Genomic DNA, 21,355 nt, shown 5'->3' with positions numbered 1-21,355 from the left:
GCAAAATTTCCTGCTGCTCCCAGCAATTGCAAGGGAGGCACAGAACCAAGCTGCTAAGAAGTGAGCAGTTGTGATCTGGTTATCCTTTTTGCACTGCTGCCTCTCGGGCACTGCTGCCTTTGGAGGCAGGCCAGGCAGTGGGGAGGCAATTGGAGGCTCAGCTATCATGCTGTTTCAATGGGGCACAGAAGTGTTCATCTCTTCACTGAGAGTACTTTATCCCTTTGATAAAAGGATGGAATTACAGCACAGAGAGAAATGGGAGACAAACAGATTTTGTCCCACTTATATTGTCCATCTAGAACTTCATTTTCCAAACTTACTGCTGTTACATAATCCTGTAATACAGGTTTGAACGAGCACAGGTACTCATCACAGCTGCAGGTGTGAGTGCAGTAGGTCCCAGGATCTCCATCACAGACACCCTGTGGGTAAGAAATGCAAAGAGGAAAAAAGGACCAGTGAGGCCTGGCTTGTACTCACATAGACACAAGGTAAAATTCAATTGCCTTAGGGAAGATCATTCTTTCTCCTCCTGAAATTCCTTGACTCTTTCATAGAATGCCTTGCACCTTCAGCAACAAAACCATACCCAAGATGATGCTTCACTAGACAATTCCAACTTACTGCAGGAATATATGGGGGAAAGCAGCATGTGATCTTGTTGAAAGCTATTTTGCACAGCTTGGCTGTATGAGAATACTTCTACTTTAAAATACTTATTTTTTTAGGCTGTTTTTTTTTTTTTTCCTTGTAAGATATACACATGTTCACTACAGTACAAGCTAAAAACCAAATGGCTGGTAGACTTTTGTAAAGCTGAAAGCCCAGGGAAGATTAATCACCTCATGCTGTCCGCTTACTGAAGTCATCCTTTGTGAGAGGTAGTAATCCAACAGTCCTCTTTGGACCACTGAGCTGAAGCTTTCTGATTTTCACTTATGTTTAAATTGGATAGCTCCTAGATGTTTCCTAAATGTCATCTTGCTAGACCTCAGACCTGAAGCAAAGGCAAAAAAAAAAATCTAATCTCCTTTGGTGTTGTTCACTTTCATTTCCTGTCTCCCGTCTAATTTCGCTAACAATTCATCTCTTACTTCATGGCTGAAACATCAGAGACTTAAGTGAGCTGTATTATTTTTTGATATCTTTGTGTGTCTTTTCAATGTGGTGAGATGTAAGTCTTTGTCACAGAATAAAATGCAGCAAGTAGCTGGTTTTGTCTCTGTAAAAGCCACGTAAATATGCCACAAAAATATTGATATTTAACCCAATCCTGCTTTTCCCTGAATGCTCCAACAAATCACTGCTATTAGGAAATTGATAGGATTTATTTATAGAACAAAGATCCAATGCCTTCTTTTCGTGCTTTATCTTAAACAGATACTAAACACAGTGGAAGAAAAAGTTGTACAAGAAAGCTCAGGGGTAGAGCAACATAAAAAATGAGTAACTTGGAAGCTGTGGTGAGGCAGAAAAAACACACAGACTGCACAAGAAAAGAGGCATGGAACACAACTTGCTTAAATTACCTTACTTTCAACATGAGAACAAGTAATTAATAAAACCAGCTGAACAGTTTAAGACAGAAACGTAGACTATAAACAGACACATCTTTTGCAGGTGATGTCAAATCATTGTGTCAAATCCTGCTTAGGCCAAAGAGCTGCACAACAATGCATTTTTCTGACATCCAACTGGCAGAACAGCCTATGAAATTCATAGTGATTAAGTATTGTAACTTGCTTCACATCACAATCATTAGCATTAACATAAACAGCAACTTGCTGAACTGCTATAACTCTACAAATAGGTTTCAGGCTGGAGGACAGTAATTTAGAGGCACAACATCCAACAGACAGAAGCAAAAAGTTCAAGGGTATAGGCTTTAAATCATTCTAACTTCCCAAATAGGACACCAAACAATATTATTGCAGGAATTACTGAATTTTTCATTGAAACGAAAGGCCCTTATTTCAGAACCAAGCAGGCCAGTGTAATGCCAATGACAGTAACCTTACTAGATGATTACTCTTCTTAATTGTGCAACATTACTGGCTGGTATAAAGACATTGTAATCGATTGAACAATCTCTTCCTTGTCAATTATCAGTCAAACTCTGTGAAAAAATGTTAACAGGAAGGCCTACAGCAAAATCAACTGAAATTCAAATGGGGATTTTTAAACCTGTAGATTTGTTTTTGTAAACAATTTGATGTTCTGTCAGAGACCATGAAAGATGATTCTAGAAACAGTTCATGGCTGCTGTCAGCCACATCAGTCAGTTATTGCTGAACTGCTGCCCTCCCTTTAATGCTGCAGTAGTCACCTAACAGTGGCGCTTGGAGAAGTCTATAAAGAAAATAGGACATGTGAATTATATGGTATTGTTAGAAAGGAGTCAAGGCTGACAGTCAACAGCAAAGCAAGCTTTTCAAATTAGAAGGCTGATATAGGTTTTATTTCCTGCATTTAACTTTGGCCTGTCAAGGATAGGGATGCTCCTAGTTTATACTTTTAAAGCAGAATAAGAATACAAGTAGATGGCTTATAAAAACAGTAATGGCTCTGACTATAAAAGAGACTCTGTATATCTCTTCTTGAACTAATTAGAGAAAATAGATAAATGGACTAAAACCAAAATTTGTGTTTAGTCTCCAATATAAACTGTCTCAGGGGATTCGTTTTAATTCCCAGCATTCAAGTCTCAATCAGCTGTAGACACAAAGACTTAACAGAAAGCAGATGACTTGCTGCTTCTTTTATCTGCTGCCCATATTACTCCTCCTACACTTAAATTACTATAAAATGGAAACTTAAGATAAATCTTTTAAGTCTTTAAGTTTAGACAAGAGCTTGGGTTTTCTTTGCTCTCCAGCTCTCCTTAACATCACACTCACATGTGTAGGTAGTATCTATAGTAATCAGGAAATCTGAGACCACAAAAAAAATCTAAGAAAGTTCCTAAAATTCACAACTAATTGACTTCAAAACAAAAAATTTACCTCTAGCTCTCCTGAGGTACCAGTACTAAAGTACTGTTCCCTGAGCTTTAATTTCAGTAACTAGGGATTTCTTTCCTAGTTCTTCATACCTCATAGGAATTGTTTTGCTGCCTGGGCAGTCAGCCAAACATTTGTAACTGCAGAACAAATCTTTCTTGATTTACTTCTACAAAACTTCATTAATATTCTCAAAAATGCCAAGCTGCTTTATTAGCCTTCTGAATTATTAAAAGTTCTAAAGCTAATTCCTTGTTATTAATATTTTCACTTGTTTTATGATTGCATCTGGCTGCATATTATGCTACTAGGCCTTGTTTAGTAGCTTCTTTATGCATTGCAGTTGATGTATTTTATCTTGGACAAATACATTACACATAATTGTTCTCTCTTCCAAACTGATGAGGCTCAACCTTTACAAAAGCATAATGAAAACCAAGGTTCTAGTTTCCAGTTGTTTAAGCCTGTTAATTATTTGGTTCTTTACAAGCTTTTGTACTGCTGTGGCACAGACCCTATCATGGCCCTTTCCATCCTTCTGAAGAGCATCAAGCCTTCATCCTTTCCTTCCCATTCTTCCATTATGTTTTCTTGCTCCTCTCTCATCCTGATTTCTCCCCAGGTTCCTCACACCCTGCCCACTGCCATTCCTTGCGTTGCATGCCCTGGCTTTATCAGTTGAATATATCGTGCACAAAGCTCCTGGTATGGATGTCTGTCAGCTCTTTGTGCTCTTGCCAGTGGAGTTACAGGTGACTACAATCTGCCAGTGAATATCTCCAGATGAATCACATCTTTGATCTGTAGTAACTAATGAGTACTATCATGGGCTACAAGCAGCTGTGGTATTTAACAAATCACCCTGCATGCACACCTATTACCAGTCCTGCTAGCAGCTGGTGGAAGATTTAGATTATTTAGTTAATTTCATCTTTCTGCAAAAGATAAATATATGATTGTGGTTTTTTGTTTTGTTTGTTTGCTTTTATTAGCACTTCATTTGCAATATAACCTCGAGGAAGGAGCTCTGGGGATTGTCACTTCAAAAATCTGCCACCAGATAATCTGCCCTGGCATGGAATCGTCATGTAAACTGTCCTGATCTGCTATAGAATTTCGTAAGTATTGTTGCAGTCAAACTGATCAGCATGTGTTAGATTAGCATCTATCTCCCAGAAAGCCATCAGACATTACTTAAAAATGAAAAATCTCCTGTTTCTCAGGGTCATTTGTTCCAACAGCTAATTACTTTCACTTAAATAAATGGACAAATAAAAACGCACAAACAACAGAAAGCCCAGTTCTCTCCCTTCTGACCCCAATTTGTTTCACTTAAGTCCATGTTGATTCTTTTTATGCCTTTTCTAGCTTGACTGAAGATTTTTAGTACCCAGTATTTTGTCTCCAGGAAGGTACGTACATACATTGTTTGGATTTCTTCAAAGCTGTACTTGTGAGTATTGGATTACTTTTCTCAGTGAGTACTGGGTTATGACAAACTTTTTGTAGAGCTGTCCCTAAATGGCAAAGGATTTAATTGCCCCAGACATTGAAATATCCCAGATATTCTGAAGCTGTCATCCAAATCCTGCTCAGCCTGGGGAAGAGAGGCTCCAAGGAGACCTTAGAGCACCTTCCAGTGCCTAAGGCGCTCCGAGAGAACTGGAGAGGGACTTTTACGCGGCCTTGTAGCACCAGGACTCGCACGCCTGGCTTCGCACTGGCAGAAAAGTCGATTTGGGCCAGAAATGAGGAAAAAATATCCCCGAGCCGCCGAAGTGCCGGGGACGGACCGGGGAGCGACAGCGCCGGGCCCGCCTTGGCCCCGCCCACAGCCCGGGCCCCGCCCCTCGCTCTGGCCCCGCCCCCTCCTGTCTTGGCCCCGCCCCTCTGCCCTGGCAGCACCGCCTCCCCGCCCGGCGCGCATGCGCAGCCCTCGCCCGCGAAGCCCGGCAGCGCTCGGCCGGGCCGGTTCCCGGCAGAGGCCGCGCGCATGCGCGGGGCGGCGGCGAGGCCCGGGCAGGCCTGGAGCGGTGGCGGCGCCGCGCCATGAGCGCCTGGTAGAGGGGCCGCGATGAACCTGCGCGGCTTCTTCCAGGACTTCAACCCCAGGTGAGTGCGGCACGGGCAGCGCCGGCCCGGCGGGGTTGGCCCGGGGGAGCAGCGCTGGGTGCGGGACCCGTCAGCTCCGGAGCGGAGCGGCCTCGGGCGGCCCCTCCGCCCCGCGAACTCGGCCGCGTTCGGAACACGCCGTTCCCGGCCGGTTTCCTGCCCGCAGTCACTGAATCAGCCGCGCTGGAAAGACTCCGAGATCAGCGGACCAGCCTCCCAGCGCCCCGGGGCCGGTGCGAGCTCCCCGGGCTGGCAAGGCGAGCGCTCCACATCTGCTCTGCAGCCGCGCTCCAGTCGCTGCTTTGTTTGTGGAACTTTCTCAGACGACCCCCAGGCTCTTTCTGCTGTTTGAATGTTCCAGCGCGGTGCTCTGGCTCCGTGTCCGCAGGTGTGAGCGAGCCGGGGCTGCTCCGGGGCGCTGCCTTCGGCCTCCCTTACATTAACAGCTGATGGTCGCTGCCGCCGGGGTTCTGCTGGCTCTCCAAGCAAGTACGGACATGTAGCTTTTAAAGAAACCGAGAGAACGAGTTAAGTTTTACCAGGTTTTACCGGATATTTTAAGACCACAGCCTAAGGACCGGCAAGGTGGCTTGAGATGCTGAGTGCTGGAAGAGCTTTGCACGTGGAAGACGCCTTACATGATGCCAGTTCGAACCAGCCGTGTTCAGTCAGTTGTTTAGACAAACAACAGCGTAACCAAAGCTCCAGGAAATGCATTGTTGCAGGGGTTGAAATAAACAATTGAAATATGTGTGGTCGGAGTAATGGAAAAGTAAAAGCAGAAGTCTTAGAAGCTTATAGAGTTTTGTTGCTGCAGAGTGATGCTTGCAGCTTCTTTGAGTGATGAATGAGCAAGCCAAGTGTTGCACTTTTGCAGGTGTCTTTATGTTTTATTGTGCCTGGAATACCCGGGGAGCAGGGATATTTTGCTGCTGTATTTATTGAGGAGCCAGGGAACGAACAAATTATACAAATATTGGATGTCAAGATGGCATGACTAGCCGAGGAGCTGAGCCATCTCTTTTTTGTTGTGAGGTGTGACTGGTTTATATCATCCTATCCCGAGGTAGTTTCATCAAGATTTCAGGGAGATGCTGACACAATAAGTATGTTCTTCATTATTAAGGTGCAGATGAGACACATGTTCTGATAGAGACAAAACAGCTTGATATCAAACATAGCAGTCCTGACCTGATAAATGCTTTGTTATTTGGTGTGAGTGAAGGTAGGTAGTTTGAGTTGTGCTGTTGGAGAAATGGTAGGATTCCTCACTGCTGCTGCATTATTCTGTTCCCTAGGTTATCAGTGTTTTAAAATACATACAATTACTTCACTGAAACAGTGTTGAAACCTAATTAAGTGTTTCATAAAGCAGTCTGTGAGTTTCTGGTGGATGGATGGGAGACTTTTCTCTTCCTGTCCTTTGAGGAAGTTGCCTGCTGTGTAATTATTTTGTCTGATTTTTGGTGGTACAAGCAGTTGCTGTCCCATTGCTCAAGTATTCGGATATGTTTATTCATTCTTAAATTTACTATGTTAGAAGCTGTATCAACGTAGCTATTTTAAATTTGTAAGTATCATACTCAATATTCCAATGAGAAAATTCAGTGTATAATAGGTAACTTTGCTAAACATTTAACCTGTTGGGTTTTTCTTTTGTGTAATACAGGTTTTTTAACAGAATGTTACTATTAAGAAAAAAATTATCTGACATTGGCCCTATTAGCATTCAAAGTAACTTGGTGTGGATAAAATGTCATAAATTATGTAACTCAATTTTGAATATCAAAAGCTACTTCATTTGATGTGTATGACAGAACACATGTTTTAAAAACATGTACAGCTGGTATATTTGTGAGCCTCTAATAATAGAGCTCCTGATGGATCCCCTGTGGAAGGGAGCTGTTTATCTCAGTCCATTCACTGAGATTGTTGTGCAAAAATGCTTTTGCTGTGTTTTCTTGAAGCAATGGTTTTATAAGTGAAGGAGATGACATATATTGTATCTGTGATTAAATATTTGATTCTTTGCAAAGAAGCTTGACACATTTGCTATTAGGAAGTATTCCAATGAAATTTCAGCTGCGATTGATTTTGTTGTCCTCTACAAAGTTAATGTGAAGTTGCCTGCCTTGATTCCTGACTGGGTTGTTTTCTTTCTTTGTTCAATAGCAAATTCCTTATTTATGCCTGTCTGCTGCTCTTCTCCGTGTTGCTCTCTCTACGTCTGGATGACAAAATTCAGTGGAGTTACTGGGCTGTGTTTGCTCCAATATGGCTGTGGAAGTTAATGGTGATTGTTGGTGCCTCAGTGGGAACAGGAGTCTGGGCCCGAAACCCACAGTATCGGTAAGCTGGTGCCGATGTTGTGTCTTGTCACAAAATAACTTTTTCAATATTTCCAAATCTTTAAATGTTGACTTTTTTGGAAATTTGAGTAGAATCTGAATTTGAAGATCCTAGGGCAAAAGAAAAATGACCTTTATTGAAGTGCAATAAATGTCTTTTCTGTCTGTGTTGTATATTAAATGAAAAATCTTGGTGCACAGATCTGATACACCCACATTTTGTGTGGTTCAGGTCTTGTTTACCCCCTCTTGTAACGGGTCTAATGGTATAGGGAGAAACTCTGTGTGTGCTGTCATTTTACAGGCATTTTACTTTTAGTAACGGAAAATATCTGTTGCAATACTCTGACTTGGGTAAATAAAGAAATCCTGGGAAAGATGTTGATTCAATGAATGCTGGTGCAGAAATCAAACAGATAATTTTAAATTTAGCTTATTTTCCAACAGCCTTCATGGTAGCTGACTGTTGATATACCAGCAAAGAAACCCTGTTTTATTTGCCCAGCTATGGAATCCTTTAAAAATTGTCAAATTTTAAATATCCCACTGCAACCTTTGAGTAAAATACTTCAAACGTGCAGCTTTATGGGAAAGAAATCCTATTAGGGCATCAGCAGTGGAGTTTAATGGATATAATGTGTATGTTTATTAAAAACAAGTGTTAATATCTGAATGGGTATAATGTGTATGTTTATTAAAAACAAGTGTTAATATCTGAAGCTCAAGCAAATGTTCTGGGATGTTTGCAGGGTAATATGCTTTCTTACAGACAAGTAAATTCTTCCTTATCCTCTCTTCAGAGCAGAAGGAGAAACCTGTGTGGAGTTCAAAGCTATGTTAATTGCAGTAGGCATCCACCTGCTACTGCTGATGTTTGAAGTCCTGGTGTGTGACAGGATTGAAAGAGGAACCCACTTCTGGCTTCTGGTCTTCATGCCACTGTTCTTTGTGTCTCCAGTCTCAGTTGCAGCTTGTGTGTGGGGATTCCGACACGACAGGTCTCTGGAGGTGAGGCTTCCCTTCACGTGCCACTGCAGGACTTGGCATCAGTTCTGGGGCAGTTGTCTCTTAGGAGAGCACAATACAGAAAGCCACATCAGTCCAATTAATTGCACTCACCTGCAAATGCACTCATCTCTAAATGGGAGTGAAATCAGGGTCAGGAATAATATAGCTTTTTCTAGTATCTTCTAGTTTTTTCAGCTACCAAATTGCAGCAGGTTTTGAACCTGCTTTTTTATTATTTTGTGTAAAAATAACTTGCCAGGAACTCTGCAGTTATAGATCAATACCAGATACTTACATGCAAACAACAGAAAAAATTCCACTGATTACAAGCACTGTCTCTAGGCAGAATTGAGTTTCCAGAGGCCTACATAATCAGGACTGAAAATGTCTTAATATCACAATCTGTGTGTTTAATCTTTAATTTGGGAATGTGAACGATAGGCAGTAACATTAGGGTTTTATTTTCTGCTTCTGTCATATCTCTAACTCCCTTTGGTTTTGGAAGAACCTTGGAAGGATTCTCAAGGTGCTCCCATAATTGTGACATTTTGCAATAAACTTAGAATTCATACTGATTTTTTTAAAGAGTTTTTCATTTTGCTATGTCCTCAAACTACCCCATGACAATTACAAATCTGATTTTTAGATGAGGCTCAGCTTTTTCAGGTATTTTAATTTCAAGGGGCTATTTCTCTAACATTAGCATTAAGATGAGTTTTTCACTAGAGAGAAACATTTTTGGTGATTGTTATGATGGCTGGTAAACTGATATCCTAAGTTCATTTTGAAACATTTGCCAATAGAAATCTATTTTGCAGAGTTCTGTTATCAATTAAGCATCACTAAAAGTAAAATTTGTGTGGAAGTGCTTGTCATCTACTGGATGATGCTTGATTGCCCATTGATTTACAGATGACTGCACAGCTGCTAAGTGCTGGCAGAAGAAAGTGGAATCCATAAAAGGCAACAGCTGTCTCAACCCATTTTTATTATTTTGTTTTTTATTCTTAGTCATCTTCACCTAGTGCTCTTATACTTTCTCTTCTTTTTACTTTGTGAAGATTTTGCATTTCCCTTTCATTTGCTAGAAACATGAGGGGTCTGCCTTTAATCCAGGACATCAATTTTTGACATGAGTAATCAAAGCAGTTGTTAATTTGTTATTATTTTCATAAGTATTTAATCTGAAATACATTATCTGCTCATTCCTGTTTTGCAGCTGATTAGGTGATCAGTAAGTATATGCTGGGGTTTTTGTCTGTGTCATGGTGGGCTCAGAAAAGGCTTCCTTTTATGTGTTACACTATTTTATAGTCAGTGAGGCACTATTTATGTAAAGCATGTTTAATTAAGTTGTGAGCCACTGCAACTATGTGTGCACTTGCCATATAGATCTCATATGTTAACCTGATTCTATAAACTATTGACAGCAATTGATCCTATTATTTGTATATTTTTCTCTCTCTCTTTGCTCTTGCAGCTTTTTGGTTGTTTGGTCTTACGCTTGAGTTGGGGGAGGGGGGCAGGGTTGGTGGTTTATTCTTTTAAGAAAGCCAGTGGTGCAAAATTATACTAAATCTACTTTTTTTTTTAAAGTAATTTATAGTTGAACAGTGGAAACTTTGGTGTGGTCCCTGAAGCTGGCAAGTGCCTGTTGGAGTTTTGTCTCCCTGAACTGTAACTTTCAAGGGCATTTATCTAGATGACAGTCTACACAATCATGTGTGTTAGTGAAAAGTAGCATCTAGTGTCTGCCTTCTGAGAAATATTACATTTAAAAGAGGCCTTACATAACTGCATATTTTTTATTAAAATGAGTAATGTTTCTAACTTGCGTTCAAAAGCTTCGGTTAGATTTTTCAGATAATTTTGTGGTCTCTGAAAATTTTACCCATTGTAGGGCTGCCCATAAACTTTGGAAATAGAATCTTGCCAAATGTGATGGTGTTTCATTGTTTCACTTGTTCAAGCTAGACACAGACTTTTTTTAAAAAAAAGAAGTATAATGAAGGGCTGTTTCTCATAGTGGCAAGCAGAACTCATGAAAACCTTTCACTGACATTTTAATGAGTAGTATTGCTTTTCTCTTTTGCCACAAAACCTATGTCTTTAGTGTAGTTTAAAGTATGTCTCAATTATACAGTAAATTATTTTAATTTGGATGTCATATTCCAATACTCCATGTATTTCTTTTCTCCCCTAGATAGAGCTTTTAATTTTAGACTTTTAATTTGGACTGTTGGTAGTTTTGCCCATTAGTGAAACTACAAAATACTCCAAAAAATTAATTTTGCTAATTTTAAATTTAAGGTCTTTTTTATTACTTAATTTAATTCTAGCAGTATTTATTGTATGAAAAGTACAGCCGTTTCTGATGCTTTGCTTTTTTCTTTCTGATTATTTTGGCTTTTCTTATTTCTCTAATCACTCTAAGTGCAGACTCTACATTTTTGGTTGGGATCACACCCTCACAAATTTAGGGATGTTTAGTAATAGAAAATTGTAAATGAAAATGAATTTTCATATTTCAGTGATAAGAATGGGGTCAGAGAAGTGCTTTGACATGTTCACTGGTTATCCTGAAAGTAAGTTTATCATACTAAGAGTTAACTAATGTTTTTTTCTTTTTTCTAGCTGGAAATCTTGTGTTCAGTCAATATTCTACAGTTCATATTTATTGCACTCAGACTAGATGAGATCATCAGATGGCCATGGCTTGTATGTAACCAGTGTTTTCTTCTTATGTTTGTTTAAATGCTGAATTTCATAAAGATATTTATTCTAGGGAGCAGTTGATACGTGGTCAGTCCATGATCCCATTTTTGCTTGCTTAGCAATCCTTCACTGAAGGTCTGACATCTCATTCAGTGGTCATGGGAATCAGAGGCTGTTCTTTGGGTACATCATCCTCTGAGGCAGAGGAACACGCCATCAACTGCAGTTCATCTCTGAGCCGCAGTTGAAAGAGAAACCCTCACCCAGAGTTCCCAACTGGAACACTAAACAAGCCATGAAAATGATTGGTGAGTTAGAGAATGTTTTGGTAAATACAGCATGGTAAATAACTACTTTTATTTGCTGTGTTACCATGAATGTAAATCCACTTACTGTGCAAGTAGTCACTGTCAAAACTGCTGAGATGTCCTGTCCCAAGTGCCTTTAGAATACAAAAGGGCTGTTTCTGTCTCTGGGTTTTTGTAAACTACCATAAAACTGTCAATCTCTGTCCTTTCTATTGTCAAAGAACTTGAGAAAGGATTTAAACTCTAAAGTAAGGTATCCAGTGTGGAAGCACTTGGTAAAAATCAGTTTTTAGTACAGTCTGAGCCCACGCAAAATCACAGAAGTCTTACCTAAGTTGAACTGCATTGCCTTAATTTTTAATTGTTTCAACTTGATGGGGTTTAGAAAGCTGAGGAACCCCTGAAGTGATTATGTTTTGAAACAACACACGTGAGTTTGATGCCCTTCTGTTAGACATTAGTTCAAGACTTAATTTTCTTGTTTAGGCTTAACATGTAGACTCACTTTATTAAAAAAAAAAAAATGCACAACTGAAACAAATCAAATGTGTCTTTTTTTCAGGTTGTCTGTGTTCCACTGTGGATCTTGATGTCCTTCCTGTGCCTCGTCGTGCTCTACTACATCGTGTGGTCTGTGCTGTTCCTGCGCTCCATGGATGTGATTGCTGAGCAGAGGAGGACACACATCACCATGGCTGTCAGCTGGATGACAATTGTAGTTCCACTGCTCACATTTGAGGTAGAAAAAGCCATCATGAGTTTGATGTGTCTTGTTCTTTTTTCAGTAAGTAATGAATGATGATTTTTGAACTTACTGAAATGAGAATGCTGCTCTTTGTTTTTGGACTAAAATATTAACAGCAAAGATGAAACGCAAACAATTCTATGTTCCTTTAAGGTTTTTTAAATAAAATCTGAATTACATTGGAAGTATAACTACATGCTTCTGTGAGGGCCACTTTTTCCTCACAGATGTGTGAAGTTAAAGATTTCAGATCAGCCTGTGCTTTAAGCAGTTTGAAAGTGAGTATTGCAATTAAACTGACATAGTATAATTTTTTTTTTTCCATTTAGATCTTGCTAGTACACAGACTGGATGGGCATAATTCTTTTTCATTCATACCCATATTTGTTCCTCTCTGGCTTTCACTGATAACATTAATGGCAACAACATTTGGACAAAAAGGAGGCAATCACTGTAAGTATTTCAGAATCCTGGAAACAGATTAAAAATCAATGTATTTTATTAAGATTTGTATTTTCAGAAAGGGCTTTTCTGTTACTACCAATTTCAGGCAGTTGTAATAAGGTTTCAGTGCTTACAGTGTCCTCCCTTGTGACACCGTTTACTTTGATTGAGGTGCAAAGATTTTTGTGTTCCTTCTCTGTACTGATGTGACCTAACGCTGTGTAATGTGTGAAACGAAATAGATTCTTGCTGGGGTAATGGAGCTGTAATTGAAGCAGATGGATATACATACAGACCTGCATGTGCAGACATGGACCTGTGCAAATGCTTGTCCAGACTGTCTGTGTGTATATAACCTGAATTGTAACGTCATGATAGGTGTAAGAAATGTGGAGAAGCAGCATTAGCAAATCTTAATTATATGCAAACAATCAAGAGACCTTAAATAGTCTGTCTACTTAATTAAGCATTTATTCTGTTAATAATGTAAAACGATTTTGTTTCTTTTAGGGTGGTTTGGAATTCGCAAAGACTTTTGCCAGTTCCTGCTTGAAATTTTCCCATTCCTGCGAGAATATGGAAATATCTCTTATGATCTTCATCATGAAGATAATGAGGAGACAGAAGAAACGCCACTGCCTGAACCGCCAAAAATTGCACCAATGTTTCGAAAAAAGACTGGAGTGGTCATTACACAGAGTCCTGGAAAATATGTGATTCCACCTCCCAAGCTAAACATTGATATGCCAGATTAAGATGACAGTAGCATATTAAACTTGAAGTGGTCATCAGCAGACAGATGTATTTCATCTCATGCCTTGTCCCAATTCCTTTCAAATAGGTATTGCTGAATCAGTGGCTTGGATTACACAAATCAGAAATCTTGAAGATAATCTAAGTGCTTTTCCAGAAATATATGGTTGTCTAATTTGTGAACCTTCCTAACAGGTTGGTTGCACGCTTGCCTGTATAGTATTTATATGAACATTTTTAGCAGTGTAATATATTGTTTAAAAGTCCTGTTGTGTACAGTATAAGTATTATCTAAAAGTATTTTTTTAAAAACCCTGTATGAAATGCCTGTGCTATTCCAGGTGTCTTTTAGGTCCTAAATATACACTTGTTTTTGTGTCTCTTTTAAATGCTTTGGGATACCTTAGCATAGTACCTCTTTACTTCTTTTCTCTGTTCATCTGCAATCATCACAGAGGCACAAGTGTTGCACTTCTGAGGCAACACTGGAAAGCTTTTTTTGGGAGGGGAAGTAGAATGTATGGTGACTTACATGATGATTTTGAGTTAGCTGTGTAAATATTCATGTAAGTATTTCAATTTTTGTGCTGGCTTGGGAGTTGTTTTTGTTGCTTTTCCAGTTTCATGTTTTGATTCTTCTTGAGCAGCATGTACCATTCTCCCATTAGACTGGCTGTGTAATAAGCTGTTTCTCACATTTTGTGGTCTATGCCAGAAACATTTGTGGTAGGTTTCACAGCTGTTGGTTAGCTGGTATAAATATCATAGCTTGGTCTTTGTTACCAACTTTGTGTTGGTCAGTGTAAATGATTAAACTTTTCAAGATAGGATCTTGTTGGTGTTGGCATAGCATTTTCTTGTCTGAAGGAAGACCTGCACTGACAGTGTGCCGTGGACTTAAAGATGCTTTGGAGAAATGGAGTCTATGAAATGTGTAGTTCTGTAGTTTATAAAACCAGATGTTTCATATTCCAAAACCCTTGCAGCTGCTTTCTCTGTTTAGGTAACCCACAGTTCAGATAGGTTAGATACCTTGGGTTTCATTTCTTTAGTGTTAGCATGGCAGGAAGAGCAGGGACTCTGTGGAAATTTCTGCATGTGTTCAAGGTGTATGCCTGAAAAACTTGGTTGCAGCACTTCCATTTCTGATGCTCCAGAGCTCCCCTTTCTTGCCTGTGGACCAACGACTTCCTGAAACCCAACCCAGCACTGTCTCATCCCACAGTTAAATTTTGTTGCAGTTTTATTTTATATATTAGTTGTATACATTTTATTATATTCTGGTTCAACAAATCAAACAGCAGCGGGATTGTTACTGGACATCAATTTGCCTGCACACCACCATGGAAAAGAAAGCCGGACACGGAGCTTTAACGAGAAACACGTCCCAGGAGGAGAGCAGTCCATGCACAGCAGGGGCGAGGGAGAACAGGCACAGCTGTGCACTGGGGGAGCCCTCACCTGCCAAGCACAGTGCTAAGGCACCTCGAGGCAGTGCTGCCCGTACAGCTCCATCTGCTGCTGCCCAAACACGGAGGAGCTCCAGCCTCTGCACCTTCCCTTCAGCTGAGGCACAGCAGGGCCTGGCTGGGGCCAGGGAGCTGCTCAGGGAACTGACCCAGCCCTGCCCTGAAGTCACTTCCCACCCCTGCAGCTGTGCTGGCAGCACCTTGCTCTGTGTCCAGGTCATGGCTCAGCTCCATGTGTGGTTCACACAGTGGAGCTGCAGGCATTGGCTCTGGGCCACAGCTCTGGCAGAAGTGCTACAGTTCAAAGGAACAGGTTCCTAAGTGCCCCAGTAAAGTGTCTGAATACAAAGGCTCTGCCACTTGTCTTGTTCTTAGAGCCATGCCTAGGTGTGGCCTTGCTCCAGAAAAGCAAAAGGAGTTTCACTGTAATGAAAAACTCTTGAGAGTGCCAAAGCTTAGTGGCTATTTGTAATTTTTCACACTTGTTTTGAATTCAGTATTATATTTTCAAAGATAAATAAGATGAAAAAAAACTAATTAAGAGGGGAAAAAATGTAATACTTGCTCAATTTCATTTTGTACAAGCACCTTCTCAAAATGGACTTTCTGTAATGTCTGTCAGGTCACAGAGCTGTATTCATCTTATATGCATCCTGTGTGCCTGAAATGTGAATGAAAAGAATCTATCTTTAAGGCAGGAAAGGAGTGGAAGCAGTGGTCTGGGACAGATGTCCTGTAATTGTGGAAACCTGCTTTTAAGCACCATTTTCCTTTAATCAGAGATGCAGGTATCAAAAAATAATTTTAATTTACATTTAAATTGACACAGAGTGCATAACTGTACATTTAAAAATGACATTTACTTAGTTGTCTATACATGAAAAATCTAGAAACAATTTCATGTCTTAAAGACACATCTTGTTTGTTTTGCTTCAAAAAAACAATTCTTCGAGTGTATTTGCCATTTCAAATAGTTTTGGAATAGAATCCTAAACAAGATGCTGGTGTAATTCGCAAGTCAGCATCTTAAATAGAAGTCTGCATTTAGGCAGGAAAAGTAATAGTAAAGGGCAACACCTACAATTCTGAAGGAATCAGTTCTTCAGGGATGTCCACCTGCCACACCCCAGTTCTCCCTCTGGCAGGAATTGGTTCCAGGAGCCATCTGGGATTTGAAACAACAGTCAAGTATTTCTGTTCTAGATTACTAAGGACAGCTTTGTTTTCCAGCTCCAGAATCTCTTCAGGAGGCAGGTTTTCTGGATATAGTGATGTCTCTCCAATGTCAATTAAACCTGTATATGACAATTAAAATACAAAATTAGTTGCCAGTTTGATCTCATAGAGAGAAGTTTTCCACAAGTATTCCTCCCTGAGGACACAGAGAACAGCCAGTTTGATACCAAAAGGGCACAGTTAGAGAGAGGCACAGGTCCCACCTGTGGTGTTTGCTGCATGTGTCCATGGGAATCAACTCAGGTAGGTGAAGAAAAGGAGGGCACAGTTAAAATCACCACAACCCAGTGCTGCAGAACTCCTGGAAAGCAGCCTGCATCTGAGGAGACACAGCTGCTACCAAAACTCCTGAGCTACATTTGGACTTGGACCAGCTTCAGTAAAGCATAAAACTCTCTGCTCCTCTCAAGCCACTATTCTATTAACATTATTAAATCATTAAACTATTTTGAAATTCTTACCTACACCACAATTAAGCATGCAATTTATGTTAAGGCTGCAAATCTACATATTATGTAGGGCCTACAGTTTTCAGCACCGCAGAACCATAAAGTTTAGTGTTCATGATAGAATTAATTTTTTGTGCAGAACAGCTAAAAGTATTCAAATGACAATGAAAGATGGTGTAAAAATACAACAAAATAGTATAAAATGAGCACTAAAAACTTTTTAAGTGTATAGTGCACAACATCTGCTATATATCAGCACAATTTATGCAGTGAAACATCACTGCTTCTTCACTGTGTTACAGAAACAAACTTCTTCATTGCCCAAATACAAAAAGCGATAGAGGGGGCTTGTAAAACTGAAAGAGGACTTTTTTATATAGTTATTTATGTATACTTGAAAATGGCATGCACAATGCTGCAACATCATGAATTTACTTGACCACAAGTACTGCAAAATGGTTTCAGCAAGAGTTCTAAGCTGAAAATACAAGAAGTGTGAAACTGACACGTATTATGCTGAAACATATTGGAATTGAAATAGACCCCCCATCACAACTCAGTGTCCACTCCTTCAAAGAGTTAAAGAAATATCACAATGAGCACAAACACATAAAGCAGAAGTGACTGTTAAGGGACTGAATGTTTGCTTACAAAATATAACCCAAGGACGCTTACCTGCAATAACTCCTCTGCCATATTTTTCCCCTTCGTCCAACAAATCTTGCAGTTGTTTTGGAGTCATGCCGAACCTATTCAGAAGAATTTCTCTCCATGTTTCATCTTCCCAGTCCTTAACAGCTATATGAATAGCAATGGTGCAGTTCTTGTACCCTGCTAGCAAAGGACGCCAGCGAGTCTCTACTGTTTTGACTTGATTTAGAAGCAACCCTGCGTAGGGCTGTCGGAAGGAAAGGCAGCCGAATCTCATGGCGCTCCTCGCATTAGAAGCCGTTTGTTTCCTGTAAACACACAGAGCCCGGGGCTGAGGCTCCAGACGCGGCCGCTGCCCGCGACAAGCGCGCGGCTCCGGAGCCGTGGAGCTCCGCGGAAAGCGCTGCGCGGCCTCGCCGGGGACGGCTCCGCCCTGCGGGCCCCGCTCTGCCCGAACAGTCGCCCCCGCGGCCGGCCACGGGCACGGGCACGGGCACGGGCACAGCCCCGGCCCCGGCCACGGCCGCCGCCTCACGGCCGCCGGCGCTGCCCCCGCGGCCCGGCCGGTCTCCCTGCGGTGGGGCCCACGCGGTCATGGAGGCCCCGGGGCCGCCGCCTACCTGCGCCGCCGGCTCCGCGCCCTCCGCCCCGCACGGTGGGTGCCGGGAGCGGGGCGGGGCCGGCCGTGCTGAAAGGAGCGCTGTGCCGGTGGCTTCTCGCCGTCCCGGGAGGAGGGATGGGGTTGTGGCCTGGTCCTTGGCGATGCGGGGCGGCGAGGGCCCGGCTGAGGGGAGGCGGGAGCAGCGGGTGCCCTGCCCGGCGGTGTGCGGGGAGCGCTGCCGGGCCCGGGCGATGCGCTCGGAGCGCTCCGAGCCCGCAGCTCCGCGGTGCGCCCGTGCGGCCCCGCAGCCGTGCGGGCCTTCCGCGCCTCTGCCCCGAACTGAAGTATTCAGCCCGGGCACATGCAGTGGCACTCACCTCCCTGCTGTCTCTGGCCGCTGGTTTGTCTGGGACGGGATTTCCCGAAGTGCTCTCACCCAGCCCTACTCTCTGAGGACAGTCTTACCCGAATACTGGTGCGTGGTTTGCATCAAGGCTTTGCCCTTCTAATACAGGCATTTTGAACAACGCTGTTACTGTTTGGCAATAGGTTTTGTGTGTGCTGGTCCCGCTCTGAGCCCTGGCAACAGGGAGCAATGGTTGAGGGCCTAGTAAGCACAGTAAAATTCAGAAACCTTACAGGAAAAGGTAATTTGGAAAAGGAGAGGGTTAGAATAGATGTATAGTCATGCTATATGTGTTTATTTTATGTCAGTGAATACGTGTGTGTACATGGTAATTTCCAAAGTATACAAATCAAAGTGACCTCATTAATGCAGACAGGGATACTAAAAATGGGTATTGATACAGCAAGTTGAAGAGTCCTGCCTGAATTTCTGCAGGTGCAGAAGATAAAAAATTGCAGCTGTGTCTCTGTCCAAATAAAAATCACAAGAGATTAATCTCTCCTATAAAGCCATAGCTTTCAGCTGAGGGCAGTAAATACAAGTATTTGGGGAGCTTTGCCATGCAATATGCACACTACATTTGAGAGAAAGAAAGGGAGCGGAGAATGTTAACCAAAATGACTGAGTTAGAAGAGACAGACAAGTAGAAAACGAAAAGTGTTAGAGAAGGAAAAGAAAAAATGGTAGTATTTACAAAGGAGAAAAGTAATGATGACCTTTCTTTTGTCTTTTTCTCTGTTGAACCACATTTCTCAACCATGAGAAATCTCAGTTACTTTAACAATTCCAGGAACTCACAGGTGGAAAGAGTAAAGTGATCTGCTGGAATTACACTGAGAGGGAGATGGGTGGATCCTATGCTTAGAAGGGCAGAGGAACTTCATATAGCAAAAGGTAAGACTGATGATGGGTTTTTTAATCCAGGTCTCTGAATTTGTGAATAATGGATATTTATTGGTAAAACCTTACAAGTAACTTTAGTATTCTGTAACTGCTGGGTTAAGTGATCATTTTCTGATGCTAAGCCCTTCATGTAACTTTTATGAGAGCCAGTTTTGGCATATGCTTTAAATACACCTTCAGTGATTTTTGTATATTTTTAAGTATTTTATGGCAAATAGAATTTAACTGTTGAGACTTAGTTTTACTTATTACCACTTTCTGAAATTTCTGCTTCATTATCCTGCTTTCCCCCTGGATATTTCCAATATCTTGTTTGAAATGTTCCAGATGGAGTCTGGAGAGAAGAGAAATTAATAGATGACGTGAATTTAAGTTCATTGTAGTTTTTAAAGGGTTGTAACTTTAAATGCTTTTTTGCTTTAAGCTGTTTCCATCTTACTAGATGTGCATGGTTAGCACAAGAACCTGTTGAATCTGTTTAAAGTTGCAAGTGTGTAATGAGCTTTCATGGGGGTTTTGGTTTTTGCTTTTGGTATTTTTCCACTGTATAATTGTATTTTATGCAGGAGTTATTTCTTTTGGGGAAAATATAGGCCAGAGTGTTTTCGTGTTGTGTAAGCAGCTTTGTTTTTGTTCATGTACCTTTATGGCACAATTTTGTATAATGGGTTTCATCACATAAATAAAATAGATTTTTTTTTTCTTGTTCTAAGGAAAAATCTCCAGGGTACTTAAAATCTCAAGTATAACACCTTTAAACAAAATATAAATAGGAGAAGATATGCGTGCTGCTACCAAAGGTGAATTAATATGTTGAAAATCTCCTTTCACAAAACAGCATTACTTGGTTTGTAGAAACCTTGTCCCATGTAGTGGAACACTCACCAGAAGACTTAACAATTTCTAGCAGCATGTAAATAAGGCTCTGTAATTAGCAGTCTTGTGTATTGTTCAGCCTTTTGTGTGATGAGTGGTAAAGGGACTCTAGTAGGTTTTCTCAGGATTGAAAATAATGATTCAAAGATAATGTACAAAGTGAATATAAAAAAGAAAATTCATTCTGATCTTAGCAGTTGATGAGCTTATGCTTGGCCTCTTAGATGCAATTTATTGTTTTCTGGTCACTGTGGCTTTCACATGCTAACACCAATCCCAAATTATCTCCTCTTGGTGCAGTACCTCACATACAATCTCACCAACAGGAAATTCTGCCACATGTGTCTGTGCTTCCATAACTCCTACTTCATGTCAATGTCTCTATATTAGCTTTCCTTAGGGTGTCCCTAAATTTAATTTTGATAGAACAAAAACTACATAATTCCCATTACAGAATGCGTTACTGCTTTCTGTGGAGCTAAAACAATGCATGGTACATCATTTACAAGGACTTGGGTCTGATCTCATCTAGATAGGCAAGCATTGCTGTGTTCCTTGTTGCATTCACTTACGAGCTGATTTTACAGGGCTCAGTACACAGCAGTAGGGGCTGGGATATCTTGTGTCAAAATCAGGTCAAGGAACTTGATCAGCTACAGTTCTTTTCCAAAGTGGGGACTGATGTGGTGCAGTATGTTCCAGGAAACTGGGAGTCAAAACTGAAATTTCAGCTGTTAATAACACATGAAATACAATTCCATACAATTATTTGTATTGAATGGTCACTATTTTAATAGTTGACATGCATGAGAATCTGTACTGTGTTGACATTTGAACATACACTGCAGTTTAGAACATCAAACAATGTGATGTGATGCTGCAGCTGTATTCTTTTGGCAGTAATTCCATCATAAGAACTTCTACCAGATTTCTACATTTTGCCCCCTTTGCCTTAATTTTGGTCAGTCTCTGCTTCTAACATTATAGTTAAAATAACACTTATATTTTGTCATGCTGTTTTGTATTTCTTTGTACTTATCATAAGAAATTATGACTGTCTTAAGCCTGGTTCAGCAAACATACCTCCAGTTTCTTTAGATGATTCTCTTTATTACCAGATTTGTTGCAACACTGTGTTTTCTCTTGTTCTTTTTACACACGCCTATCCCCCCTCACCCTGCAAGTAGAGCATATTTCTGGGCTGTAGCACATCAGTGACATCACTAGCCTTGTCAAAAATTTGGGCATTATAGTAGTCATAGATTGTTGGTGACTTACAGCAAAGTTTTCTTGTGTCTGAGAAATATTTTCAATATTACAGTATATTAT

General features: G+C 40.8%; 3 protein-coding genes across 6 annotated transcripts in view; 2 read left to right on the top strand and 1 right to left on the bottom strand.

The window, feature by feature from the left end:
* Positions 1–4,925: 4,925 nt before the first annotated feature.
* On the top strand, positions 4,926–14,265 carry TMEM185A (transmembrane protein 185A). Its single transcript, XM_002198212.6, has 7 exons — positions 4,926–5,114; positions 7,287–7,463; positions 8,263–8,470; positions 11,105–11,188; positions 12,056–12,232; positions 12,568–12,691; positions 13,193–14,265. The coding sequence occupies exons 1-7, from the start codon at positions 5,077–5,079 to the stop codon at positions 13,435–13,437; spliced, it is 1,053 nt and encodes a 350-aa protein (XP_002198248.2). The 5' UTR covers positions 4,926–5,076; the 3' UTR covers positions 13,438–14,265.
* A 1,389-nt stretch (positions 14,266–15,654) lies between these two features.
* On the bottom strand, positions 15,655–18,357 carry LOC100218829 (EOLA-like protein). Of its 2 annotated transcripts, none has more exons than XM_072929168.1 (3): positions 18,219–18,357; positions 17,265–17,548; positions 15,655–16,199 (listed from the first exon to the last, which is right to left on the bottom strand). In XM_072929168.1, the coding sequence occupies exons 2-3, from the start codon at positions 17,515–17,517 to the stop codon at positions 15,982–15,984; spliced, it is 471 nt and encodes a 156-aa protein (XP_072785269.1). In that variant the 5' UTR covers positions 17,518–17,548; positions 18,219–18,357; the 3' UTR covers positions 15,655–15,981. The 2 variants fall into 2 exon arrangements, with proteins under 2 accessions (XP_072785269.1, XP_072785270.1); XM_072929169.1 differs by lacking the exon at positions 18,219–18,357 and adding an exon at positions 17,861–18,167.
* Positions 18,177–21,355, top strand: part of MAMLD1 (mastermind like domain containing 1) — a 249,857-nt gene continuing 246,678 nt past the window's right edge. For all 3 annotated transcript variants that reach the window (XM_072929167.1, XM_072929165.1, XM_072929166.1), the window contains exons 1-2: positions 18,177–18,316; positions 19,038–19,141. The gene's annotated coding sequence lies outside the window, so the exon portion shown is untranslated. The remainder of the gene's footprint in view (positions 18,317–19,037; positions 19,142–21,355) is intronic.

The sequence above is a fragment of the Taeniopygia guttata genome, chromosome 4A (assembly GCF_048771995.1).
Source record: "Taeniopygia guttata chromosome 4A, bTaeGut7.mat, whole genome shotgun sequence".
In the NCBI taxonomy this organism is placed as follows: Eukaryota; Metazoa; Chordata; class Aves; order Passeriformes; family Estrildidae; genus Taeniopygia; species Taeniopygia guttata.
The sequence above is the reverse complement of the archived record's forward strand: the minus strand, read 5'-3'. Positions and strand labels throughout refer to the sequence as shown.

Excerpts from the sequence above, each read along its gene's own strand:
- TMEM185A (XM_002198212.6), top strand. The coding sequence starts at position 5,077 with ATGAACCTGCGCGGCTTCTTCCAGGACTTCAACCCCAG. Across the intron at positions 8,471-11,104 it reads GACACGACAGGTCTCTGGAG|CTGGAAATCTTGTGTTCAGT; the intron begins GTGAGGCTTCCC and ends TCTTTTTTCTAG. Across the intron at positions 11,189-12,055 it reads TCATCAGATGGCCATGGCTT|GTTGTCTGTGTTCCACTGTG; the intron begins GTATGTAACCAG and ends TCTTTTTTTCAG.
- LOC100218829 (XM_072929168.1), bottom strand. The coding sequence starts at position 17,517 with ATGAGATTCGGCTGCCTTTCCTTCCGACAGCCCTACGCAGGGTTGCTT. Across the intron at positions 16,200-17,264 it reads TGGCAGAGGAGTTATTGCAG|GTTTAATTGACATTGGAGAG; the intron begins GTAAGCGTCCTT and ends TGTCATATACAG.